The sequence below is a fragment of the Chaetodon auriga genome, chromosome 12 (assembly GCF_051107435.1).
Source record: "Chaetodon auriga isolate fChaAug3 chromosome 12, fChaAug3.hap1, whole genome shotgun sequence".
Classification (NCBI taxonomy): Eukaryota; Metazoa; Chordata; class Actinopteri; order Chaetodontiformes; family Chaetodontidae; genus Chaetodon; species Chaetodon auriga.
Window position 1 is genome coordinate 22,740,124 of NC_135085.1, and position 22,088 is coordinate 22,762,211.

General features: G+C 42.8%; 1 protein-coding gene across 5 annotated transcripts in view; it reads left to right on the forward strand.

Moving 5' to 3' along the window:
- The first annotated feature begins 417 nt into the window (after positions 1-417).
- LOC143329072 (rho GTPase-activating protein 12-like) overlaps positions 418-22,088 on the forward strand; it is a 51,485-nt gene continuing 29,814 nt past the window's right edge. For all 5 annotated transcript variants that reach the window (XM_076744750.1, XM_076744751.1, XM_076744752.1 and 2 more), the window contains exons 1-2: positions 418-654; positions 7,797-8,568. In XM_076744750.1, coding sequence (XP_076600865.1) covers positions 7,870-8,568 — 699 coding nt within the window. In that variant the 5' untranslated portion in view covers positions 418-654; positions 7,797-7,869. The remainder of the gene's footprint in view (positions 655-7,796; positions 8,569-22,088) is intronic.

Genomic DNA, 22,088 nt, shown 5'->3' on the forward strand with positions numbered 1-22,088 from the left:
TCATTGTATAACCGTCAGGTGGCGTTGATTCCCCGATTGCGTCCCGAACACCTGAGGGCTCGAACCATAGAGTAAAAATTAGACAGGAGCTCTCACTCTGATTGGAGTTCCACTGCAAGCATGGTGCCGCTTTAATGAATTAATGGAAACACTAGCAAAACATAGCCGCTTAGGATACATCATTTACCGCTCATAAGCAGTACTACGTACATAACCAACAGTTGTATTAACAGTCGAATAAAACAGCATTTATTATTTTTTGGGTTGAAATATCGGCTCTGTGCCAGAGTGGTCATGATGGTAACGCCAAAGTTTAAGTAGACTGGGGGTATTCGCCGAGCGCAATGGGGGTCAGATGTTCTCCTAAAAAGTGTAGAGTGTCACATCTTCTCTATAGACGATCTTCGCTCTGAAGGTAGTTGCCAAAGTTGTCAGGGCAGGCGTGAGTCCGCGGGAACGAGCACCGCTGTGGATTACACCGGCCAGGGAAGAGCAGGAGAGACGGGAGCGCCGCTATCTGACAAACCTGACAAGTAACGAACTAGTTTCACTCTGTGGCCGGTCGACAGGAAAGTTTACGGGAATTTATCCTCACCCAGGACGACCGGAGTGTGTTTTCTCTTCTCCCAGGACGGTCTCACACCAGTCGGGAAGGTACGTGAGGGTGCGGATCTTTGACTGCGGCACTGTTTGGGACACTGAGGAATGTTTAGCCACGAAGCTAATTAGCTAGCTAACGTTAGCGGCAGATTAGCTCCAGTAACGTTAAATCAAGACGCCCAGACAGGAGCGAAAACTCCAGCATAGGACCAAAAAACGTGTTTGTAAGTTAAAGGTACGAGTTTTACACCTTTACTGCGACGACACAAAAAGTATTCCATTGGTTAATAAAGTTCAGAGGAATGCTGTTCAAGTATCAGGAACTGCAGTTAATTAATCCCATTAGGAATACTAGCAAAGGAATCACACCACAGAAAATCAACAGTAACGCCTGACAGAGGTGTATGTATACAGGTGTTTGTTTTGTACCACAGAGGTGCAGTCAGGCAGCTCGCTAACTCAGACAGGAATGTTTCAGTAATTCTTTAGCTATGTGTTAACACACATCTGTCAGGTGCAGCAGCGCAGGTGATATGTACGTTTACCTTTTGAATGTGATCACGTGAAATGAGAAGTAACGCGTTCATATCAGAGGTTTGAAGAGCTCATTGTTCAGGTAAGTCCAATATTTGTGGTCTGAAAACTGGAGTATAAATCACAGTCGAGCTGGCTGATGTGCTGTTGATTGATCTGCGTGCTGACTTTTCGATTAATCGAGCAGTCAGTAGCAATAAGCACAATGACAAAAGCCTGTTATCAGTTATAAGACCTCAAAGTATTCTCTCAAAAGTGTTCACCTTTGATGGATTCAGTGGATTGTGTGATAAATTGGATTACTTATTACATTTCTGTGCAATTATGATCAGAACTGAAGCGATGAGTCAGTTGACAGTTGACAAATTTGACTGACAGCAGTTTTGATAATTGAGTAATTTTCTTATGAAATGTGAGGATTTGCTGCTTTTCTGTTTTCTGAATGTTATTTCTATCTTTTGGACTTTTAGTTGGACAAAGTAAGCAGCTTGGAGTTGTCACCACCCTGGAAAACTCTGATACATTAATTGATAGCAGCAACTTTAAGTTTGATTATCAGAATTTGAATGGATGAATTCGCAGTGGATGAAATTAGCGTATTATTGTCTGAACACCGTAAATCATGTTCTTGATTCATACTCCACATGGTTGTGATGGCTGCTGAATTAGTTCATTTACAGGTAAAGGTGAGCAGAGACAGATTTACTGTATTGCAGGAAGGTGAGCTTGTGTCGAATCAGGTTTGACTGCTGGTGAAATGGTCCAACCGTCCCGCCTCTAAACGCGTCCTCTGCTGTGTTTTATATTACGCCGTGTCCTCGCCCACATTAAGTGAGCTGCAGCTGGATGTGGTCTGAAGTGTGACAGATCGTGGTTTTGACAGTTGCAGGGGACTTTTGGGACTTGAGTGTCGAGGAAAGTGAGAGGTGCCTAACTGGGACAGCGTGTGCTGAATCCAGGCTGTTTCTGGAAACGTGGACCTACATTTGGTGTGACGATGTGAGAAGGTCGCAATGCACTACTTGACTGGCTCTGCTAGTTCCTGATGTCATAAATTGTGATTTCACAAAAAAAAACCTTTTTGTTTGACGCCTCTGTCTCTAAAACGTCTGCAGCCACCCAAATATAGTAGAAGTGAATGCTTTTTGTGCTGCTCAAAGCATTGAAAAATGACGTTTGACAGTTTTCTAGGGGGTTATTTCCTCCATAGAAAACAGTTTACTGTTACTTTTGGGGAAGAAAATCATAGCTTTGTTTCTGAAAAGTTGACGTCTTGGCTGTACAGTAACAAGACTGTGTGAACTCTAAAAATGAGCTCAGTGAGCCTGATAATCATCTCTCCAACCTCCTTTCCCTTCTCTTTAAATAACTTCATTATGGGAGAGAATTGTGCTCTCACTGATGAAAATAACCCTCTCAAAGTAATCACTGGCAGCCGTCCTCTGGATAGAAATGCTCTGAACTCTGCTAATAAATGTCATGTGAGGCCCGACGCAGAGAAGTGACTTGGCTGCCTCACTTTTCCATGTTTCCGTGGAAGCATCTCAGACGTTAACGTTGAGAAAGCCTTTCCAAGATGCTGCTTTTTGTTTTGCAGAGGTGTGAGAAAATGGGAGGGTGTGTTTCTTACATGTGCTGACAACGACAGATTTTCCACCACACATCAGTTCACACAGTCCCACACATCTCTGTACCTTCCTGTCACCTTATCCTCCTCAGCCAAGGCCACACCATCATGTCTTGTAGCTTTGGATGGTTTTATTCTTCAGACCCACCCTTCCACCCCGCAGCCTGCTCTAAATCTTATTAGCATCACATTAAATTAAGGTGCTTCCTCTGATTTCGCTGATTGGACTCGGAGAAGATTTGTGCTGTCTGCTAAATAGCAGTGCTGATGCTGGAGTTTAATGTAGGCAGAGATAAGTGAAAGAAACACTTAACCTTTTAAAGGCTTTTCAGTATGAAGAATAAGAATAACCAAAATGCCTTAATTAATATGTGGGCTGTTTGTGCCTTGCCCAGATTAAATGCATAATATTACTTGAGAAGAGGCGTTATTTTTCTGATGAGAAGGGCAGAGGGAGAACAGGGGACATTTCATTGGTTTAAAAATGTTAAGGCGACAACTAATTATTTTCATTATTGTTTGATTGGCAGATTATTTTCATCTATGAACCATTTGAATTGTAAAATTGTCAGAAAATAGTGAAAAATGCCCTTCATAGTTGGCTAATGGCCACGGTACTGTCTTCAAATGGCTTGTTTTGTCCAATTAGCCGTCAAACCCTCAGTTTCTAATCACATCCAATAACAGAAAGCAGTAATTGCTCACAATAGTTGGCAGTTAATCTTTTGTCAATTGGCTAAACAATTAGTCAAATTAGTTGTTACAGCTCAAAAATATTTTGTCTCCGCTTACAACTGCAGAACCTTTAACAGGAGGATTTTGACCTGAAAATACAAAAAAGATTTGTTGCCTTTATGTTTACATGTGAGCTGTAATGTCTTTGGAAATTTCTTAAGTCGGCTTTAAAAAATGTTCAAGCCTTTAGTGCTGTTGTTGGTTTTAGATTTAGTGTATCATGTGAGATGAGAGGTTTCAGTCAGATTACAACGCTGTCGGACTGGTTGGTGATTTACCTAAAAACAGATATTCACGAGGAGCCAATGAGTGAAGAGAAAACCACCAGGGGAAATGTTGTGCAATGGTGGCAGGAAATCAACTTTTGTCACCTGCTGCAGTGACTTAAGTCCAAAAATTTCCCAGCCAAGTGATACTTGTAGAATAAAGCCTCCAGTGAATGCTATTTGCTGTTGAGCAGGCAGATAAAGTCAGGCCTATTGTTTGCTCTTAGTTAGCAGAATTGGAAAAGTACAGGAAAGATAAGGCTGCCTTTGAGCAAAGCACAGCTCTGTTATGAAGTGCATCACTGTGACAGATTGTGTAATAGAGCATTGAGGGTAGCTATGTGCACAGATAAAATCTCACACCTCCTGTGGATGATATGAGTGAGGGCTGATGGAACATGTACTCAAATATGGGTAAAAATGAGTTATTATTCAGTAAAAATGCAGGTAAAGTTCCTCAGTGCACGGCTTCGACACAAGGATTAGACAGAAATAGAATAAAGGCTGTTGTTTTCGCCAGCCAGCTGAATTAGCATGTCATAGGTTAATGAAGAAGGCTGCCAGTTCCTGTCATGATATGCCCGTCACACAGTCGAATGCTTCACCAGCCCACTGTGTCACTGTGAGCTGTGAATGGGCAGCGGAGGCAGTGTGTGGTTTAATTTGGCTAATGGACGTTCTGTATAGATTTGGTGAGATTTCCCTCAGAGCCAGTGAGCCTGACCAACAACGTAATCCACGGTGATACTGTCCCTGTGGTCACTGTATCAGGAGTAATCTGCGGACTGGCCTAATCACACCTAATCACAGATCTTTATTAAGCTAATGCACAACTGGTGAAGGTAAACAGATGCAGTGTTAATATTGCATAATAGCTGCCTAACCCGGGTTTACTGCTCAGCTGCCACTTTTATTGTGGCGGCCCTTTAAAGCTGCAGTATGCATAGTGCCCGACAATCAAGGGGCTATAAAAGGGTGAAGCTCACGTTGCTTTGTGTGTCTGCAATGTGGATACTTCCTATTATCTGCTCATTGTGGATCTTCCTGACTCTGAATAGGATGGCAAAATCATTCTCTGGAAATAGATTCCCTAAATGTGTCTGTCCAGATCTGTCTGCCTGCTTCAACCACAACGTAGACCTGGCAATGAAAGCTGTTTGTTGTATGCTTGGTTTGGTGTGCAGAGGAGGAAATGAATTCTTTAATTCTCTTTTCGAGGCAGCGCTTTGATCTACAAGATCTTCCACAAGCATGCGGATCGAAACATTGCCTCTTAACGAGAATTACACTATTTATTTGGGGCCTAACAGTGTGCAGACCTTTCTCCTTCGTGCCCTGCAGAGAGAGATTTTTTTTGTCTTGTTGTCGTTGTTGTTGTTGTTGTTGTTGTTGTTGTTGTTGTTGTTGTCTTGTTGTAATATTTTCGCCTGGATGTGCACACACTTGGTTCTTCTTCTTGTTGGTTTGGTGCCCAGTCTTCTGTGTCTGAATCATGCATATAAAAGCAGAAAGACAAGTTTCTTGTCTTGAGTTTTCCATTAAAATCAATGTCAGGATCTTGGTTTTTAAGGCAAAGGTCTGACTGGATGTGACACACGGATTCATTTTTGGGACTGTTATTACGACCGCCATTACACAATCCTGCTTTAACTGCTACTGACGCTGTAATATCCTGCTGCTTCATCTGCTTCACCAGACTGCACCACTGTGCAGCCAAAGTCTGGGGGTGAAATCCATTTGAACCGTGTTTTGTTTTGTTTTTGGATGGCGAGGGTCATTGGATGATTTTAAGAGGGCCAAAGTGTGCCCAGCAAGGAGTGCTGTGTTTTGGCATTTTTTACTATTTGGTTGTAAGCTTTGGTGAAGTCAAAGTAACCATTAAAATGTAAAATACTGTGCAGATGACCTTCATGGGAACACCGTAAGTGAGGGTCAAAATGATAAACACGGTGTGGCATTTTGCATTGCAGTGTTATAGGACTGAATTGGTCAAAAATTCACATTTAAAAGCTTACAACTGCTAACCCTGCGGCCCTGTTTTCAGTACACTCAGAGCGATGATGAAATATGATGAACTGCCTGCATTGATAGTGGACCTCACACATTCACCAGCTTGCAGTGTGCATTTAAACATTTGACTGTCTACTAATTTGCAAACGCTTCATTTCCTAGATCACCAGCATTCCAGGAAGCTGTAGAAATACCTTCAGAAGTCAGTGTTGTAATGCACCTCCAGCACCGCAACAAGTGCTAAATGTACGCTTCAAAAATAAGATTCTAGTAAGGCCATAGACGGTTCTGTAAAGTCCATCCTCTGAAAGTCCAACACTCAACACTGAACAGGGCTAACCAGGCAGGATAGACTTCTTTGAACTCTCAAGCTTGTTAGAGCATGAAATATTTCTTTTCCTACCATTACCCAAGGCTCCAGCTAGCACTAGCAGCAATGCAGTACCATCTCTTTCTATCAGAATAACACAGAGGCAGCCTCAGGCAGTATGTGCCTGGATCTCATCATGTCACATTTCTGCCCACGGGCTAAGTGTGTACTGTTAATTTAGCGAAACAACTTCTTAGCTTTGGCCTCTGTTTTTGACTTTGTTTTAACCAAGGATCAAAGCATGTGTGAGTGTGTGCTTAATGAATTATAATGGGCTGTGCACGTACTCCTAGAACTGGGGTTACATCCTGTAACTACAAGTTACAGTAATAAGAGTTTAGTCGCCCACGTTTGGTGCTTGGCTGGGTTAATTTCAGACCGTGCCTGTGTTTGGCCGGCCGTGTGTGTGTGTGTGTGTGTGTGTGTGTGTGTGTGTGTGTGTGTGTGTGTGTGTGTGTGTGGCTGAGAGACACCTCATAGCTCAGGTTGCTCAAGGTGTGCTGGAGCCTCACCTCATGTTGTAAATGAGTCTGCGTGTGTATGTAAGCACACATGTGACTTCAGCAGGAAACTATGTGTGATTCGACCGATCTCTGCGCTCAACACGCCTCAGTTGCTGCATGACTAGCTGACATTAGCAGACAGAAACAGGAGGAGAAAGACGGTTTGAACAGACAGAAACAGAGATTCAGTTGTGGAAGACGACCATGTGAGTCACATTACTGTCTCCCCTCCTTCTGTCTAATGCTATGTGCCGCTCTGAAGCTGAGCACACAGCCTCAATAGGATTACAGCTCTTCAGTTTGTGTCCTGTTCATTTGTTCTGATTGGGTTAGGTGAGCATTAGGCTTTAAAAGACATGCTTGTTTGTGTCTTTGTTGTAACATGTGTTGCGTAAGAGGACAGGATGAGGCATCTTTGTGATTCAGGAATACATTACAGAGGCTTGGTCACCTTGGCTGGGTTACAAACTGTGAGATTGTTATTTTACTTTTTGTAGTTTTCTTCTGCCATTTTTACTCCTTAGATTTCCTTGGATTTTTCACTTAATGAAGTTTTAGTTTTTAGACACTATTTTCCTCGACTGTTGATAATCAGAATTGCTGCTGATGCCAGCTAACTAGTTTCTTTTTCTTCTTATTTCAAACAAACCGCTTTCTTTGCTGTTATAAATGTAAAACTCACAGCATTTTGTCCTAAAGGGTTTTCCTTAAGGTGTTTGTATACCCTGAGGAATTATTTCACAGTCAAATATGTTTAATTAATGGAAACTAGACTTGACGTAAAGCATCTGACAACATCCGTGTTGTTAGAGCTCACTATATATCTGGTTTTGCATTTTAATGTATTATTTTACTTTCGAAACACCAGCAGCAAGAAACTTCACAGAACTTGACATTATGATATTGAAGCAGATACTGACAGAGGAAATGTGGGGAGAGAAAGATGGAAATGACAAGTAACGATGTCCTCAAGGACCTCGAGGTCATGTGGTACACCTCTGTTACACCCAAGAAGACTCTTTTAAAGGCCGAGGTTTTGATGAAATCATGATTGCTGAGCATAAAATAACAGTAGAAAAGATCAAAATGGAGATGTATTTACAGTATATTGAACTGACGCTTACTTTTGGTCCCTGTTGTTTTCCCTCCAGCTCTGCTCAGGACGTCATGCTAATAAACGTCTCCCTCTAGCGGTGAGCGGCCTCGTGGACAGTCAGAGGCATCATGGCGGAACTGCCTATTGCTCCGGGCCAGGTCTACATCGAGGTGGAGTACGACTATGAATACAAGTCCAAGGACCGCCTCATCGCCATCCACCAGGGGGAATGCTACATGTTGGTCAAGAAAACCAACGAGGACTGGTGGCAGGTTAGGAAGGAAGAGGGGACTAAAGCCTTCTATGTACCTGCTCAGTATGTCCGTGAAGTCCGTAAAGCCCTCATGCCGCCTTCTAAACCTATCCCACATCCTCCTGCTGCCACTGGTAACACACCTCCACAAAGTGGAGGTGCACTCTGGGTAAAGCCAACCAATCTGGACCTAGGACTCCACGAACAGCCCGCTGAGAACCTTCACAGACATGAGTCAAGCTATCGGCGCTCACCCTCCGCACAAACTGCCTCCTCTGGGAACTTCAGTCCCCCCAGTCAGCGCAAGGACAACAACCACCATTACGCCCCCAACGCTCCCACCGAGCATGAGCGAGCTCTGGCTGACATCCTTGTCCACGGTGGAGGCCTCCAGCCCGACCACAAAGGAAAGTCCAGCACTCTACCCCGCACCCGAGCTCGATCCCCAGAGATGGTCAGAGCCCCGCTGGACGTGGACAGCACCCAACACTGTGACTCTGCAGGCGAAGAGCGGCGCACCAACGACTCGGAGTCAGGAGACGAACTCAGCAGCAGCTCCACCGAACATCTCCAGGTAAGGCCACACCGATTTCAAGATTATTTTGTGCAGGTGAATGTTTTCATGCATGAGAAACCTGACGTTCATTTTAGCTCTGACATCCAGCTGAAAGTCAGGCCCCAGTAAAGGACTGGAACATCAGAGGCTTTCAAAATAATAATCAACTCGTCAAAAGAACTGATATACAGTTCTTACTGCATCACCCCACAGGAATCATGGGAGTCTGTAGTCAGGGGTACATATCACACAATGGAGCCGTGTCCAGAAGTTTGCTGATGAACATTGTCAATAGTTGTTGACGGCTGTTTTATTACTGCACTGTACTTGTTATACACATGCACCAATGAAGTGGAATCCCCTTTCAAGCTGTGGGATCTTTTCTATCTTAACAAATGTAGATTAACCTTAGATTGTTGCTTTCTTTCCTATTATAGCTCCGTGATACTATATCTGTATTGGTGCCTTTGTGGCTCTGGAAGTGTCACACTTGGTTTAGAGTTGCTCTACTCATTTTTCCAATGTTATTCATTTAAATCTGGCCTTCTCTTTGTTTCTTCCCCTTCTGTTTGACATGTTTTGGTGTTCGGATCTCTTGACCAAATTCAGAAAGTTGTGTTGAACAGGGGAGTTCTCTGTCACTCCAGGCCTAATGCCACTGACGAGCACAGCTTCAGTCAGAAAGCCTCAGCGAGATGGAGCAGCTGATTACTTGTGAGCCCGGTCAGTGGGGGTGTTTGTTCCTGAAATCATTAGCTCAGTCTGCTGCTGAACAAAAGCCAGTGAGAAAATAGAAACCGGCTCTCTGTGGTGCTGCCACTGGGTGTAGACCTGTTTTTGTGCATAGAAAGGAGTGGATTGTAGTCGACGTTGTGTTCAGGTTACATATGTAAAGAGTAGTACTTTTACAGTTTGTGGACTTTTGACCTGAATACCAACACTGATATGTCATAAGTATCAATTCTGCCGCAGTACAATGACAAAGAATAGTCATCAAGCCCAAAGACAGCTTTCTTAGTTATTTGTGAATAATACATCTTTTAAGAAACCCACATTTATCATACACCTGAAGTGGACTTTGAGATCCTGCAGTACATTTGCTCAAAGTATGAAGTGATAAAAGTATTGTAGTCAGTCCCCGACAAAGCTGCCAAACTTCTACCCCTCTCTTAAAAAAAAGACTTAAGATTTAACTTCACATCTGCTAAATTACTCTGATGCTTGCCTCTGAGTTAGTCAATGTGTCCCTCCAAGTTTTGGCCTCTCCAACACTCTGTCAACTTTACTTTGAGAAGTGTTTGTTTCAGAGCGATGCATCACACACTGACGTAACCACTGACTCAGTATGATGTGTTTTTAAAGGTTATCTAAAAGAGAGCATATACAATTTTAAAGTCCGTGTATTCTTCGAAGGCAGGCCCCGTCCACAATGGAGTTCCTTCCTTCCTCAGTCACTCTGTGCGCCTTTTAAATGGCAGGTGAAAGGCCACAGTGGTCGAGCTGGTTTTTGGTAATGTAGACATCCAGTCAACGCTCACTGATTCTCTCATTCTGTGACATTTGTTCAACAAATGCAGATATTACATCAAATTCAACATCTCTGCCTCATATTTGTTTTTTGTTTGTTTAAGTTTCCTCCCTGACATATTTTTAAGTTCTTTATGCTGTTTGTTTGAGAATTGACAAGTAGACAACAAAATCAAAGTTGGTTTGTTTCCTGAGGTTAGAAATTGAGTAAAATAGTCGTGTTTACACACCAGATTGTGGTTTTAGTGTGTAAGTCGCTGTGGTGTAACTGTGATGATGCGGTTTGAGTCTCCTGCTGTAGAAGAGAAATGATGTGATGTGGTATTCTGTGTTTTCCTTGATCAGGATATGTGAATGGGCTGACTTGTTAACAACATGCTACTGGTTGTGATGCGTTGTTGTTTGGTCAGGTTGACACACCGACCTGCAGAGCTCACGTGAGGCAGATTGAGGACGTTTCCCCACACGAGCCTGCTGAAGAGAAACTGTCCCTGATTCAGGGGGTGGTTGTTTGTTGTTCCTGTCCTGGCAGCGTGCTGCTGGTGACGACAGCTCAGGTGTGAGTCAGGACTTCCTGAAACATGCAAACCCCTCCCCTCCCCCATCTCAGCTCTCATATATTCTTTCCTTTCCTGCAGTGTCCTTTTTAAAAGAGTGTCTTTTAAAGCAGGAGAAGTGTAAAGGCCCAAAGTAGAGCTGTGTGTTTGTGTCTCCAGCTCCAGGCCTCGTTCCTTATTGGCAGCTCATCCAGCTCCTTCTGATAAGCTACTCGCTCATGAGTGTGCAGAGCTGCACAGCTCCTCGCCAGGCTCTTATCTGCCACACTGGAGCTGACGCTGGCGTCTACTTTGTCACTACTTTAGTGACTAGTCAACTTTCAACAGCCGCTGCTCTGTCATCCTCCAGGCTTCATTCCTTGGCACTTTCTAGTAGGGGTTAGATTGTGGGGCTGTGATTGAATCATCCATTTGTCATTATCTCAGACACCCGAGTTGCTTTTTAATATAGTTTGGGATTGTTGTACTCTGTTTGAGCCATTTGTAATATCTCAGACGTTGCTGACTTAATGTTGATGATATCTGAGGGACATATTGGGAAGATGGCTTTCATTGAGTTATTTCCTCTTCATTTATTGTCACTCACTCTAAAGGTCCGGTCACACCAGAATTTAAAACGGTGAAATTTTTGGCCAAAGTAATGGATTTCATTGGAATTGTCTTGATCATTAGATTTAGTCCCGATGGCTGAAGTAATTCCATGCTGACCTTTGAGGGAGCTGACAGCTTGAGTGTCAGTTAGCAAGCTAGCTAGTTCAGAGAGCTTTTTCCCAGTAACACTTCGTTGAATGGATGAGCAAATAGCACAAAATGGAAAGCTCGAGAGCTGTTGTGACTGACTAGCACTAGCGTGTGTGTTAGCTCGCCAGCCTTGTGAGTAGGCCCTAAATCACTAAGCTTTTATCACCACCTTTTTCTGCAAGACTCATGCATCAACTTCGCTATGCCGCTTCCTGGTGTGACCAGACCTTAAATCTAAGTTAGGCCTCTCGTCCCAGGGGCCACAGGGACAGGGACGTTTGTTTAAGTTTGACTTTGGGCTCTGAATGGTGGATCAGTATGCAGAATGAAGCCCATTTGGTACCAATGTCAGCAAATCAGAATCCACATAGTCCAGAGGAGACATGATGAAACAGCTGTGAGGTACCAAAAGAAATGTTGCAGCCATTTTTGAAAAATATCACAGTGCTGTCACAACATCAATATTGAGTTTCTTATAAGCCCGACAGCCATTGATCCTTTGTTAGAAAATGTTGAAGTTACCGACTGAGATATCACTTGATGCTGTCACGCATACAGTGTGTTTTAAAGCCCCTGGCCATGGTGGGTTGGACACTGAATCCACCGGTGCTTCCCTCCAGCCTCTGAATATAATGGCTGTCAAGGTCTCAGTGTGTTTTAATTTGCTGCTTCACTGCACTGCCTCATCCATTCTGCTTTTCATACCCCTCTTCCTTCAGGATCAAAATAATCCAACAGCACTTGTGAGAAACATGCTGGATGCTCTGTATGGAAGAATTTCACGTAATTTACATTCAGCCTTGGCTCCAAAAATGATTTTTATTTATTTATTTTTTTTAACTCACACTGTCAAATGTCAAATCCTGGCTGCTGAACCCTGACTTTTCCTCCTGGCATGTGATGGCCCTCTTTAATCTTTGGTCTTGTAGCTGTTGCAGCGGATAAGGAGAAATTTCTAGGGAAGTATTGAAATCTGTGGGCGTCCACTGTGCAGTTCTGTCTGTACAAAGATGATATCCATAAAAGGACGGCTGGAGAAATTGGCTCTTCTCATGGGAAATAGCGTAGCAGCTGAATTTGATGGATATTGACTGAATCTGACCTTTCGCATGATGTTCAGCTACCTTGACTGTCTATATTTGTGTAATAGATCAGCCTTAATTTACCTACAACTCTCCTGATTTTATTTTCCTCATTATTAACCCGGTTCTGTTTGGCTGCAAACACAGTGTGAAAACCTGGACTGCTGTCTGTTTTGTAGGTCTTTTATTAAGAAACTTGTCATCTATAAGTCATCAAATCATATCAAAGGAGAGCATTTTAAGTCCATTAATGAGATGTTCTCCCTCAGCAGTTTTCAGTTTCTGCTCAGTTTCTCACTTTTGAAACCAACAGGCAGGTAAGATTTAGCCCCTCTCTGTACCCCCCCACCTTTGATTGTCACAGTCAGTAACCCCCACTCAACCCTGCAGACTCCCATCGTTCTTTATGACAGCTGTAATCAACTAATGACTCTCAGCGGGATGATTGATTGGAGGAAGCACTTCCTCATTTGTTTGATTAGGCGACGCAGTGTGGCAGGAAGTTGATTTGGCAAGTGTGTGTCTTCACACTGTCACACCTTGTTGTACTTTAAGTGGCCGAACACACCCATGCACATTAATGTACATCCGTAGCACATAAAAACAAGTCATTTATTAATCCAGCCATTCATTCATGCCCACACACACACAGACACACATGCATGCATGCACTCACACATGTACTGAGTCAAGTGGTCTTGAGTAAGGACACCCAATTCTGCTCAGTTATGCAAAGACACACATGAGCAGACACATCCATACAGACCCCTCTCTCTCTCTCTCTCTCTCTCTCTCTCTCTCTCTCTCTCTCTCTCTCTCTCTCTCTCTCTCACTCACACACACACACACACACACTCTGAGGGATCTGTTAAATGAACCCCGACCATCTGCACTTCTGTTAATTCTCTTTCTCTGCCTTATTAAAAAGGCTTATTATATCACATGTTGGCAGGGACAGTCAGAGCTCACTGCAGGGTCATTTAGATGCTAAATCATCCTCTCTTTCAGGGGGTCCCGGTATTTTCATGATGAGGACCCCCAGATGGAAACACAATAAACAATGGGCTCCAGTTTGTAAAGATTTTTATAAGGAATAGTATTAGTCGACGCTGAGGAAGCTTTCTAACTTTTCCTTGGTTTTCTGTTGCTACAGTTAATACATTAGCCTCCTCTTTCTTCTTCTTCTGCTACTGTTGACTGCTGAACTGCAGTAATTAAATAACTTGCTCGAGGGCACTGCTATGCTAGCTGTTGACAGAGGGGGAGTGACATTGAAATTAAATAAGCAATCCACTTTTTTTTTTTCCCCCGACTTACTGTTCTTACTGTCTTTGCTGAAATTGCTTGCTCTGTTATGTTTTTGATAACCTTAGCAGTTTGTTTATACTCTTTCTTTGTCGTCTTATCTTCCGCCGTCATGCTTCCTGCCAGATTGTTTGTGGATTACAGCTGGTGACCCTCTGCCACGAACCCATTTCTCTCACATCTGGGTCACTAGTAAGCCAGCCAGATGATTGTGACTGTCAGCACAATGGCATGCTGTGTTTATTAGGGTTGTAGCTGCTGATTATTTTAACTTTTTAATTTGTAGGGTATTCTCGTTACTGTTGATTTATTTTTTGACTCATGTGTCTTCATCTTCAGTTATCTAGTTTTGGCTGAAAAACTGTCCAAAACCCCCAAAAAACTGAAGTAACTGTCCAAAAAGACGAAATGTAAATTTTTGATTTGTCGATTTGGCTCTGATGTTTGTCCTGAAATGCATCAGTACAGTACATGTAAACTAAATCTTTGGTGCAGTTATCACACCGCTTCTGTTGTGGATTCTGATGTATTTTGAGATGTTAGCCTCAGAATGACTTCACAGATGCCTCCTTTCAGGAAAATCACCATCTGCAAACAGCAGTTCATTTGGGAATAAGCAGAGGAGTCTCAGTGGAGTAGTGCAGACTGGGGTAGTGTCAGTTTTGGTGCTCATCGCCAATGTTAGGAAGCAGCCCTGAGGGGTTTATAGTGCTGCTCTGTACTGTTCTCAACCTGGGACACACACACTTACACAAACACAAACACACAGAGCTTCAGGCGGTCTGGCAGCTGACCCACTCCTTTGCAGTGTGTTCAGCTCTTGTGTAACAAAGCAGGGTTTGAAGGACACTTTGAGTCTCTTTCTGTCATCCTCTCATTCCTGTATTGTCTGCCTTAGCTTAAAATTCACCTGCTCCTCGTCCAGCTCTGGTCCAACTCTGGTCCACCTGTCCAGCTCTTTGTGTTGAAGCACTGTAAAGTTACGCTTGTCTTTAACACTCCAAAAACAAATCAGTTAAGTCACTGCACTGCACTGAAGTCAGTTTTAAAAAGAGGACTGTCTGTTTGCGGCTATCCAGCGAAGTGAAATACCTTTTTACTTTATGACATTGACTAAAAATGGTGTTAATCCAGTATTACCATAAAACAGCCCTCCTCATTCCTTCACAGCACTGCCTGCAATACTAGCATACTTTGAAGTAAATTATGTGGTATAATCTCTTGACAGTAGACACGTTTCCATTGTTTACTTCATTTCATACTCAATGGAGGCTTAATCAGCCTTTTTTGAATCTGATTTCTTGCTCCGTGGTTAATCAGCTGCCTTCATCTGCTTTTCTGTGGGTAAAACACTAAAATTAACACCCAGCTGACTGTATCTACTTGGATTCAAGCCCGTATTCATGATGCACTGCAACAACACGTGTATGTTCATGAAGATTTGGCTGCTTATACCATGTAGGGATCCACAGATCCAATTTTTTGTGCCTCAGTACAGTTCTTATGCTTCAGTTCAGGGTGTCGCCAGATAAAGAGTGCTGATCTGATATCAGTGTTCTCTTCCTACATTTAGAATCTGTACAGTTGTTCATATGGACCTCATTGCAGTCATTTAAATGGAAGGAAACATGAGGCCAGAGATCGCTGTGGTGCTAAACACTGAGTTTGCCACACATTGTGTCCCAGTAGTGTAAGTGACCACAGAAAGACTGAATTTTATCAAGGAAACGTTGACAAAGAAACTGTGTTTAATGTGGATCAGTCACATCATGGCCGGTACCTGGTCCACTTACTAAGGCCGGTATTGATCTGTATCTTTACAGTGTCTCAGATTGCCACTGAATGACAGCTGTGTGATATATGAAGAACCCACGGCTGTTGTTTTCCAGTCACTTAACACCATCAAGGTTCATTTACATATGAACAAGAGAGTGAGACTTGTGGCAAAAATTGCAGCCAAGATGTAAAGAGCTTTCACACTGGTGCAGAAATAGAGTTTTATCAGGGAGATACTCAAAGTGATTTTTGTCACAGTATCATGTAGATTGATGCCTTTTGGAGGTACAGGAGTGATGATTTCCACCCTGAGTGGTAGAAGTTAGACTCTTGATGAGCAGGGAGGTTTGAAAAACACAACTGTAAGCAGTATGATGAATCTCCTGCGCAGTGATTACAGGAGATCATCCAGTGTAACTCTGCCCTGCACGACTTCTTTGATTAGAGACAAAGAAGTGTGTGTTTGTGTGTGTGTGTTTGTGGGGGCAGGGGGCACAGTGTTCTCACTTTATGGAGCTTTTCTTAATCCCACTAGAAGCGTGTGTGTGCGCATGTGTGTGTGTGTGTGTGTGTGTGTGTGTGTGTGTGTGTACATGGATGTTGGTTATTATTTCAGCTGGAGCATCCTGGTGTGTGTTGTGCAGAGTGGCATTATGGCATTAGGGGAGGGCAGGTCAAGCAGTGTGTTTTGTGGCAGCTCAGGGAGAGCGAGCATCACTGAGCTCTGCACCCTCTCTCTCTCTCTCTCTCTCTCTCTCTCTCTCTCTCTCTCTCTCTCTCTCTGTTTATGTAAGGACGTGTGAGTGAAAAAGAGTCATTGTGTGTGTTTGAGTGTGTGCAGGGCCCCAGAGAGACATTATCTGGTTTGCCACAGTGACATGTCAGTCAGGGAGAGAGTTTGTGAATAGGCAGAGGCTGCTGTGTTGCACTGCATCATCAGTGCCCTCGTCAGCACCGCCGGCTACAAGACTTACTCCTCTGCAGCGGCAACTCAGCTACAGGACAGTATGTACCCAGATGAGAATGAGACGGTAAGACAGCTTCTTTATCTGTGCATGTGCGCCGACAGGGACGCTCAGAAATACAGAAACAGTGAACTTCAGGCGTCCAGAACTTGATCTGTTCATACAACTACATGCAAGTCAGCACAATCGTCCAGGTATTCAAAGTGATGTGCTGCACAGTCACTAGCTCTTGCAAATATTTCTAACACAATGCAACTCATGATAACCCATTAAGCGGTTTGGGTTGCAGGAAGCACACATGCTCACATGACAGCTGTCTTTTTTGCATCTGCTGTGTTCGTTGCACGCTGAGAGAATTATCTTTAGATGAAGTCCTGCCTGGTTTAAATTTCATTATGCCTGCTACTCTATATTGCACTCATATCCTGATCCCGGTCAGGCAAGCGGAGAGTGTTGATCCCTAAAGTTATCTTCAGATGCTTTCAGTCGTACACGCACTCAGAGATTTGTAACTATTCCTTTCAGCTTTGTATTTCTGCCTTTGCCCCATTCTCTGTCTGTGTCTCTCTACCTCCCTCTCTCACTCACACATGCAGTCTCTGATCTTGCAGTTTTTGTTCACAAGCTCAGGGGCAGACTTGTGTTTATTATCCATTCGTTCAGCGTGAGCGCTCACAGTGATCCATGACATCGATTGTTTGAATCCCAGCTACTTTCTAGCCAGAAGGAACAGATGGGAGGTTCAGGCGTACTCCGAGATGTTTGAACTGATGATGGCATGAGACGGGATAGCTAAGAGGATGCGCTAAGCACTTGCCATGCTTCATTACATAAGTGCTGGCTACGTAACATTTGTTTGGACAGCTGGCTGTTGAGACGAGCTCGGGGCAGCAGTGATGATGAGGAGGAGGCGGTTTGGCAGACGGGACAGAATATTCTCTATTTGTCTGTGTTTCGAATATAACGTAGCTGTTATTTAAACAGAGTGACTGATATTTTACTCATTCAGTGCACTGAACCAAATACATCTGACTGAAAACAGGGCTTTATTTTCCAAAATCAGCAGAGACTGAATGCAAACTTTACTCTTACTTACCGTTAGTGTCTTAAAGTATGAATTTACCGGAACCACAAAGCCATAAACTGCTCATTTTATGTAAAGGACCCATTTTTTTATTCTAGATGTTTTTTGTGTTTTTTTTTTTTTCAATTGCAGTGCATCACATGTCTTCAATTGATAACCTACCATTTCCTGTATTTTCTGCCTTTTTGCTTTTGTTAAATGGCAGAAAAAATAGCATTTAAAAAAGTTCACCTGCCTCTTAGAAGACTTACTGATTTCTTTTTTATATATGTACATAAGAAGAAGCTCAGTTTAAACACAACTCTTTGTGTTATGAGATCAAGCCCCACCAAACCGCCACATGTTTCTGAGCAGCCACTTAATGACAGAGAGCCGTTTGCACCATATCATCTCCTGGTCCAGTATAAATAAAGGTTTGCTTGTGGCCCTGCCCATGTGTACTCATGCTTGTCTGGCTGATGACAGCATGCATTGTAATTTCTCACTTTCCAGTGGAAAAGACTATCTTTGTGTGCACTTTGCCCCCTGTGAGAGTCAGAGTCAGAGATTATTGACTTGGCGATAATAAAAACATTTAGCCTAGTTTTAATATGAATGTGTTACATTATAAAAGACATGGAGAGAAGAAGAGTGACAAATTTTCGGTTTCTTGAACAGTATTTCCTTAAAGAGGCCGTATCACATGCTCATTTTAAGGTTCATACTTTTATTTCTGCTACAGTAGGTTTACATCAGGGGTGGTGAACCTGTGGCCTGTTTGTGGGGTCACTGATAAAAAAAAAAGGGGGTAACACTGTGCATTTTCCTTGTCTGCAAGAATAAACACCTGCTATGACATCTGAATATGCTGGTGTGGAAACTCCTTTGTGCATTTGATGAAGAGGTTTCAGAAAAACAAACAAATGTACTACGCTGTGTAATGTGGAAGCAGCTGATGTGCCTGACAACCAGCAACATAAATCATTGAGCTGCAAAGCAACAGTCCACTGTTGTGAGCAGCTCTGACTGATTATTTCACAATTTGTTTCACTACTTATTAGCACTCTTTCTATTTTTAATTGAGAAAGTAATTGTCAGGTTAATCTCAAAGGGAAATGGAATGGGGAAGGAAATGGAACTCAGAAGTTATTATTTTCATTTTGCCATACCATACCAGAGAAGTGTGGTGCCTACATGGAGTGTAAAGATGGGAACAGGAGATGTTCACTGGTCTGAGCTTGAAAGAGGAGCATGTGTGCATGTTAGGCCGTCAGGCTGGTTTAGCCTTCAATTACAAAGACCTACTTTCCTCAGAGCGTACAGTGGGTTTCTTACGGACGTCACAAGTCGAAGATTTGATGTCAGTGGGTCACTGCATCTAGTTTTCTGAACCCTTTCATTGTACATGTAGCACAGTAACGTAGGCTGGTTTGCTACGATCAGGTCAGAGGTCATTGGATAAAGAACCCAGAGTGTAAATGGAAGTAACATGAACTGGTTGGGGATCAATGGCAGGATGATCCCAGCTTAAGCTTTGTTCTCATTCTGCTGTGCGTGACATATATACAGCAGGCTTGTTAAGGCTTTTCTTTGTGTTTCTTATTTTGTTCTAATAAACCTGAAGTTACATGAAAACCTGACATTGTATAAAAAATGTAATACCAGATCTTAAGTACACAGTTTTAGTGATGTGAGCTATTGACACGCCAGTTGACATTCTTAAAGGAATCTGTCTTTATTTATGTTTTTGACGTGAGAGTGCTCGCACACTGTGATTATTCATGATTATCCACGTCGATCCATCCATGTCCTTTGTCTTTATAGGGAGATAATTATTACCCAGCGCTTGCAAACATCAAGAGGCGCAGTGCATGGTGTCTCTTGATGGTGGCCACATTCTTTAGTCAGGTGAAACATGGAGTATTGGGCCTGGACCGAGGTAAACGTTTGCACACTGAAAGTCTGATCTGAGTCTGGTTGATTTTCTCTGCATCCATATTGAGTCTCCACCACGAGAGGAATGAGTGGATGATCTTTGAGCCTGCTAGCCAACACTCTGTGAACCCATACATGATGCAGCTATAACTAAGTGACACAGCTGTTTTTGTTTTTGTTTTTCTCTTTCTGTAACTGGTTCACCATGACGTCACTCTACTAGTCTGAACAGCTGGTCAAACTGATGGTTTTGTCTGAGCCTTTTGTAGCACTGAATGTTTCTTCATAGCTCAAGGCCTCCTTATTTGGAGTTAAATCATGAATTAGCTGAGACATGTGTAGGCTAGTGTCAGAGGTATTTTCTTCAGTATAATGGTAGCTTGCAGTGTGGCGTAATAGTTGGCCGGTTCAGCCTTAAACTGCATAGCTACAAGTTCAAACCGAGCTCTGCAGCTTGTGTGTTTATTTGTCAAGCTGTCATCAAGCAGCTGTGCTGCCATGACTGTCTGCCTGCTCCCCACGCCTCTCTTTAAAGCCTGCACATGACAAAGTAAAGACACTAGCTCCCAAATATACTGTCTGAAACACTGAGATTTAATTGCTTTGATAAAACAAAGTTGAACAAAGCTTACACAAGCACAAGAAGACAGACCTGCAGAGTCATGCTGGGAAATGAGCTGCACACTGTCAGCTCTCCTAGATTTAATGTTAGCTCCTCTCCTGCAGGATAAAAGCTCCTTAACTTCCTGTTTGGACTCTGAGGTAATTCCATTTCAGATTAGATTAATAGATTATTCTAGGAGACTTGCCTGCCTGTTCCTCTTCCTCCTCCTTTTCCTCTTCCTCCTCGTCCTGCCTTCTGATAATTTTGGTTGAAGGTTAAACATATATAATATACCACATTATCTCTGTGATTTAGTGCTGCTGTAGTTCTCTGTAAAATGTGCTTAAATCCCACAGAGACAATCCAGCGATCTCTCCTTGGCTTGTTGAACTGGTTTGCTGTGAGCAGCTTTTTGTACTTTGTTCAGGTTTCCTGTCTGAAGCCAAAGAAATGATGCAGACTTTTTTTTTTTTCATTTGCATTCAAGACCAGAAATACAGGTTCTGGCCCAGTGAATGGCTGGTATTCAGAAAAGCATTTTTTCTCCAAGGACAGTTGGATTTTAGTAAGCCTGGGTGAAAACTAATTCTAATCACACAGTGCTTGTTGTTATCTGTCAGCTTCACAAACCGTTCTCTGTGCTGGGTCCTCTGCTCTTTGTACTCTGGTAATTTGTAATTATTAAAGTGTGAAGCACTCAATCTGATCCTTCTCCTCACTGCTCTGCTTCACACTGTAATAGAGTAAATATATCATTGAAGTGTCGAGACTGAGCCACTAAATTTTACCAGTATGTAACCCTCTGCAGCTCTCGCTTTGTGTTTTATCAGCTTTTGCTGAGATAAAATGTGTTCTGGCAGAGAAAGGCTGAACGAACATGGTTCATCCTGACCCAGAGATGTCAGCAGTTTATTATTTTATTCCTCCTCCCCGCCACAGGAACTTCAACTTTCTTGTCCCCAAAAGGAAATGTGTCTTGCAGCCAGGTAAAACATAGAGCATACATTTACAAAGGTACATAAAACATGATAAAATACATGAAAAGTGAATATATCAAACAGAAAACCTAGAATCTGTTCAGCCATGGTTAAATGGTGGCCAATGAAAATTTACCAAAACAACATGAAAAAGAAGCACAAACATTGAGAGACCATCTGAACTGAAGGTTAACTTCATTTCGTCAGAAATTGGGTCTTATTTTCATAGTTTTGGCCACCATTCCTGTTGGTTTAAGACAAGAGAATCCTTTATTAATTTCCTGTATTTAAAATAACATTGTGCTCATGAAACTGTACCCCTATTGGACGTGGCTCTGGCACTGTCGCCAAGTTCCCAGAGCTAAGCAATTAACTGGATGAGTACAAGGCTGTTATAATGAACAGAATGGATGGCCAAAAGTGGAAAATATGAAATCTAAGTTGAAATAAATGGTCCAGGCTTTACCCAGAAGACTTCATGCTACTCAGCCAAACACCAGAATTCACCAGTGAAGATCCGAGATTATTAGATTGCAGTGAGACCTACAGTTGATGATTGTTTCTTGCCATGGCTGCTTGAATAGACAAAATAATCGAAGTCAGGGGACCAGGAAGCTGAGACTGTTTGATGTCATGTGCTTGTTTTCAGTCAGTCTTGTACTTTCATGGAAAAACAAGCACTTATCAGATTGTTCTTACAGTTAGTCTCAGTGTCCCTTTGTTGTGGAGAACCTCTTTATCTCAGCCAACTATTCAACCACAGTCCACATAACGTGATGTAAGAGTTCAGCTCTTCAGGTCTACTGTAGCTCTGTAGAGTGTCATCTAATATGACGTCTGATGCCAAAGAGAGTTTTGAGTTTCCTTTATAAATGTACCTTTATACACCATTTACTCAGACTCTGTACCGCCTCTAACTGAGTGCCCCTGAGTGCTTCATGGGCAAATTCTCACTTTCCGGTTCAGGTTGGAACATGTCTGGGGGAAAAAGCTCCCTGCTGAATTC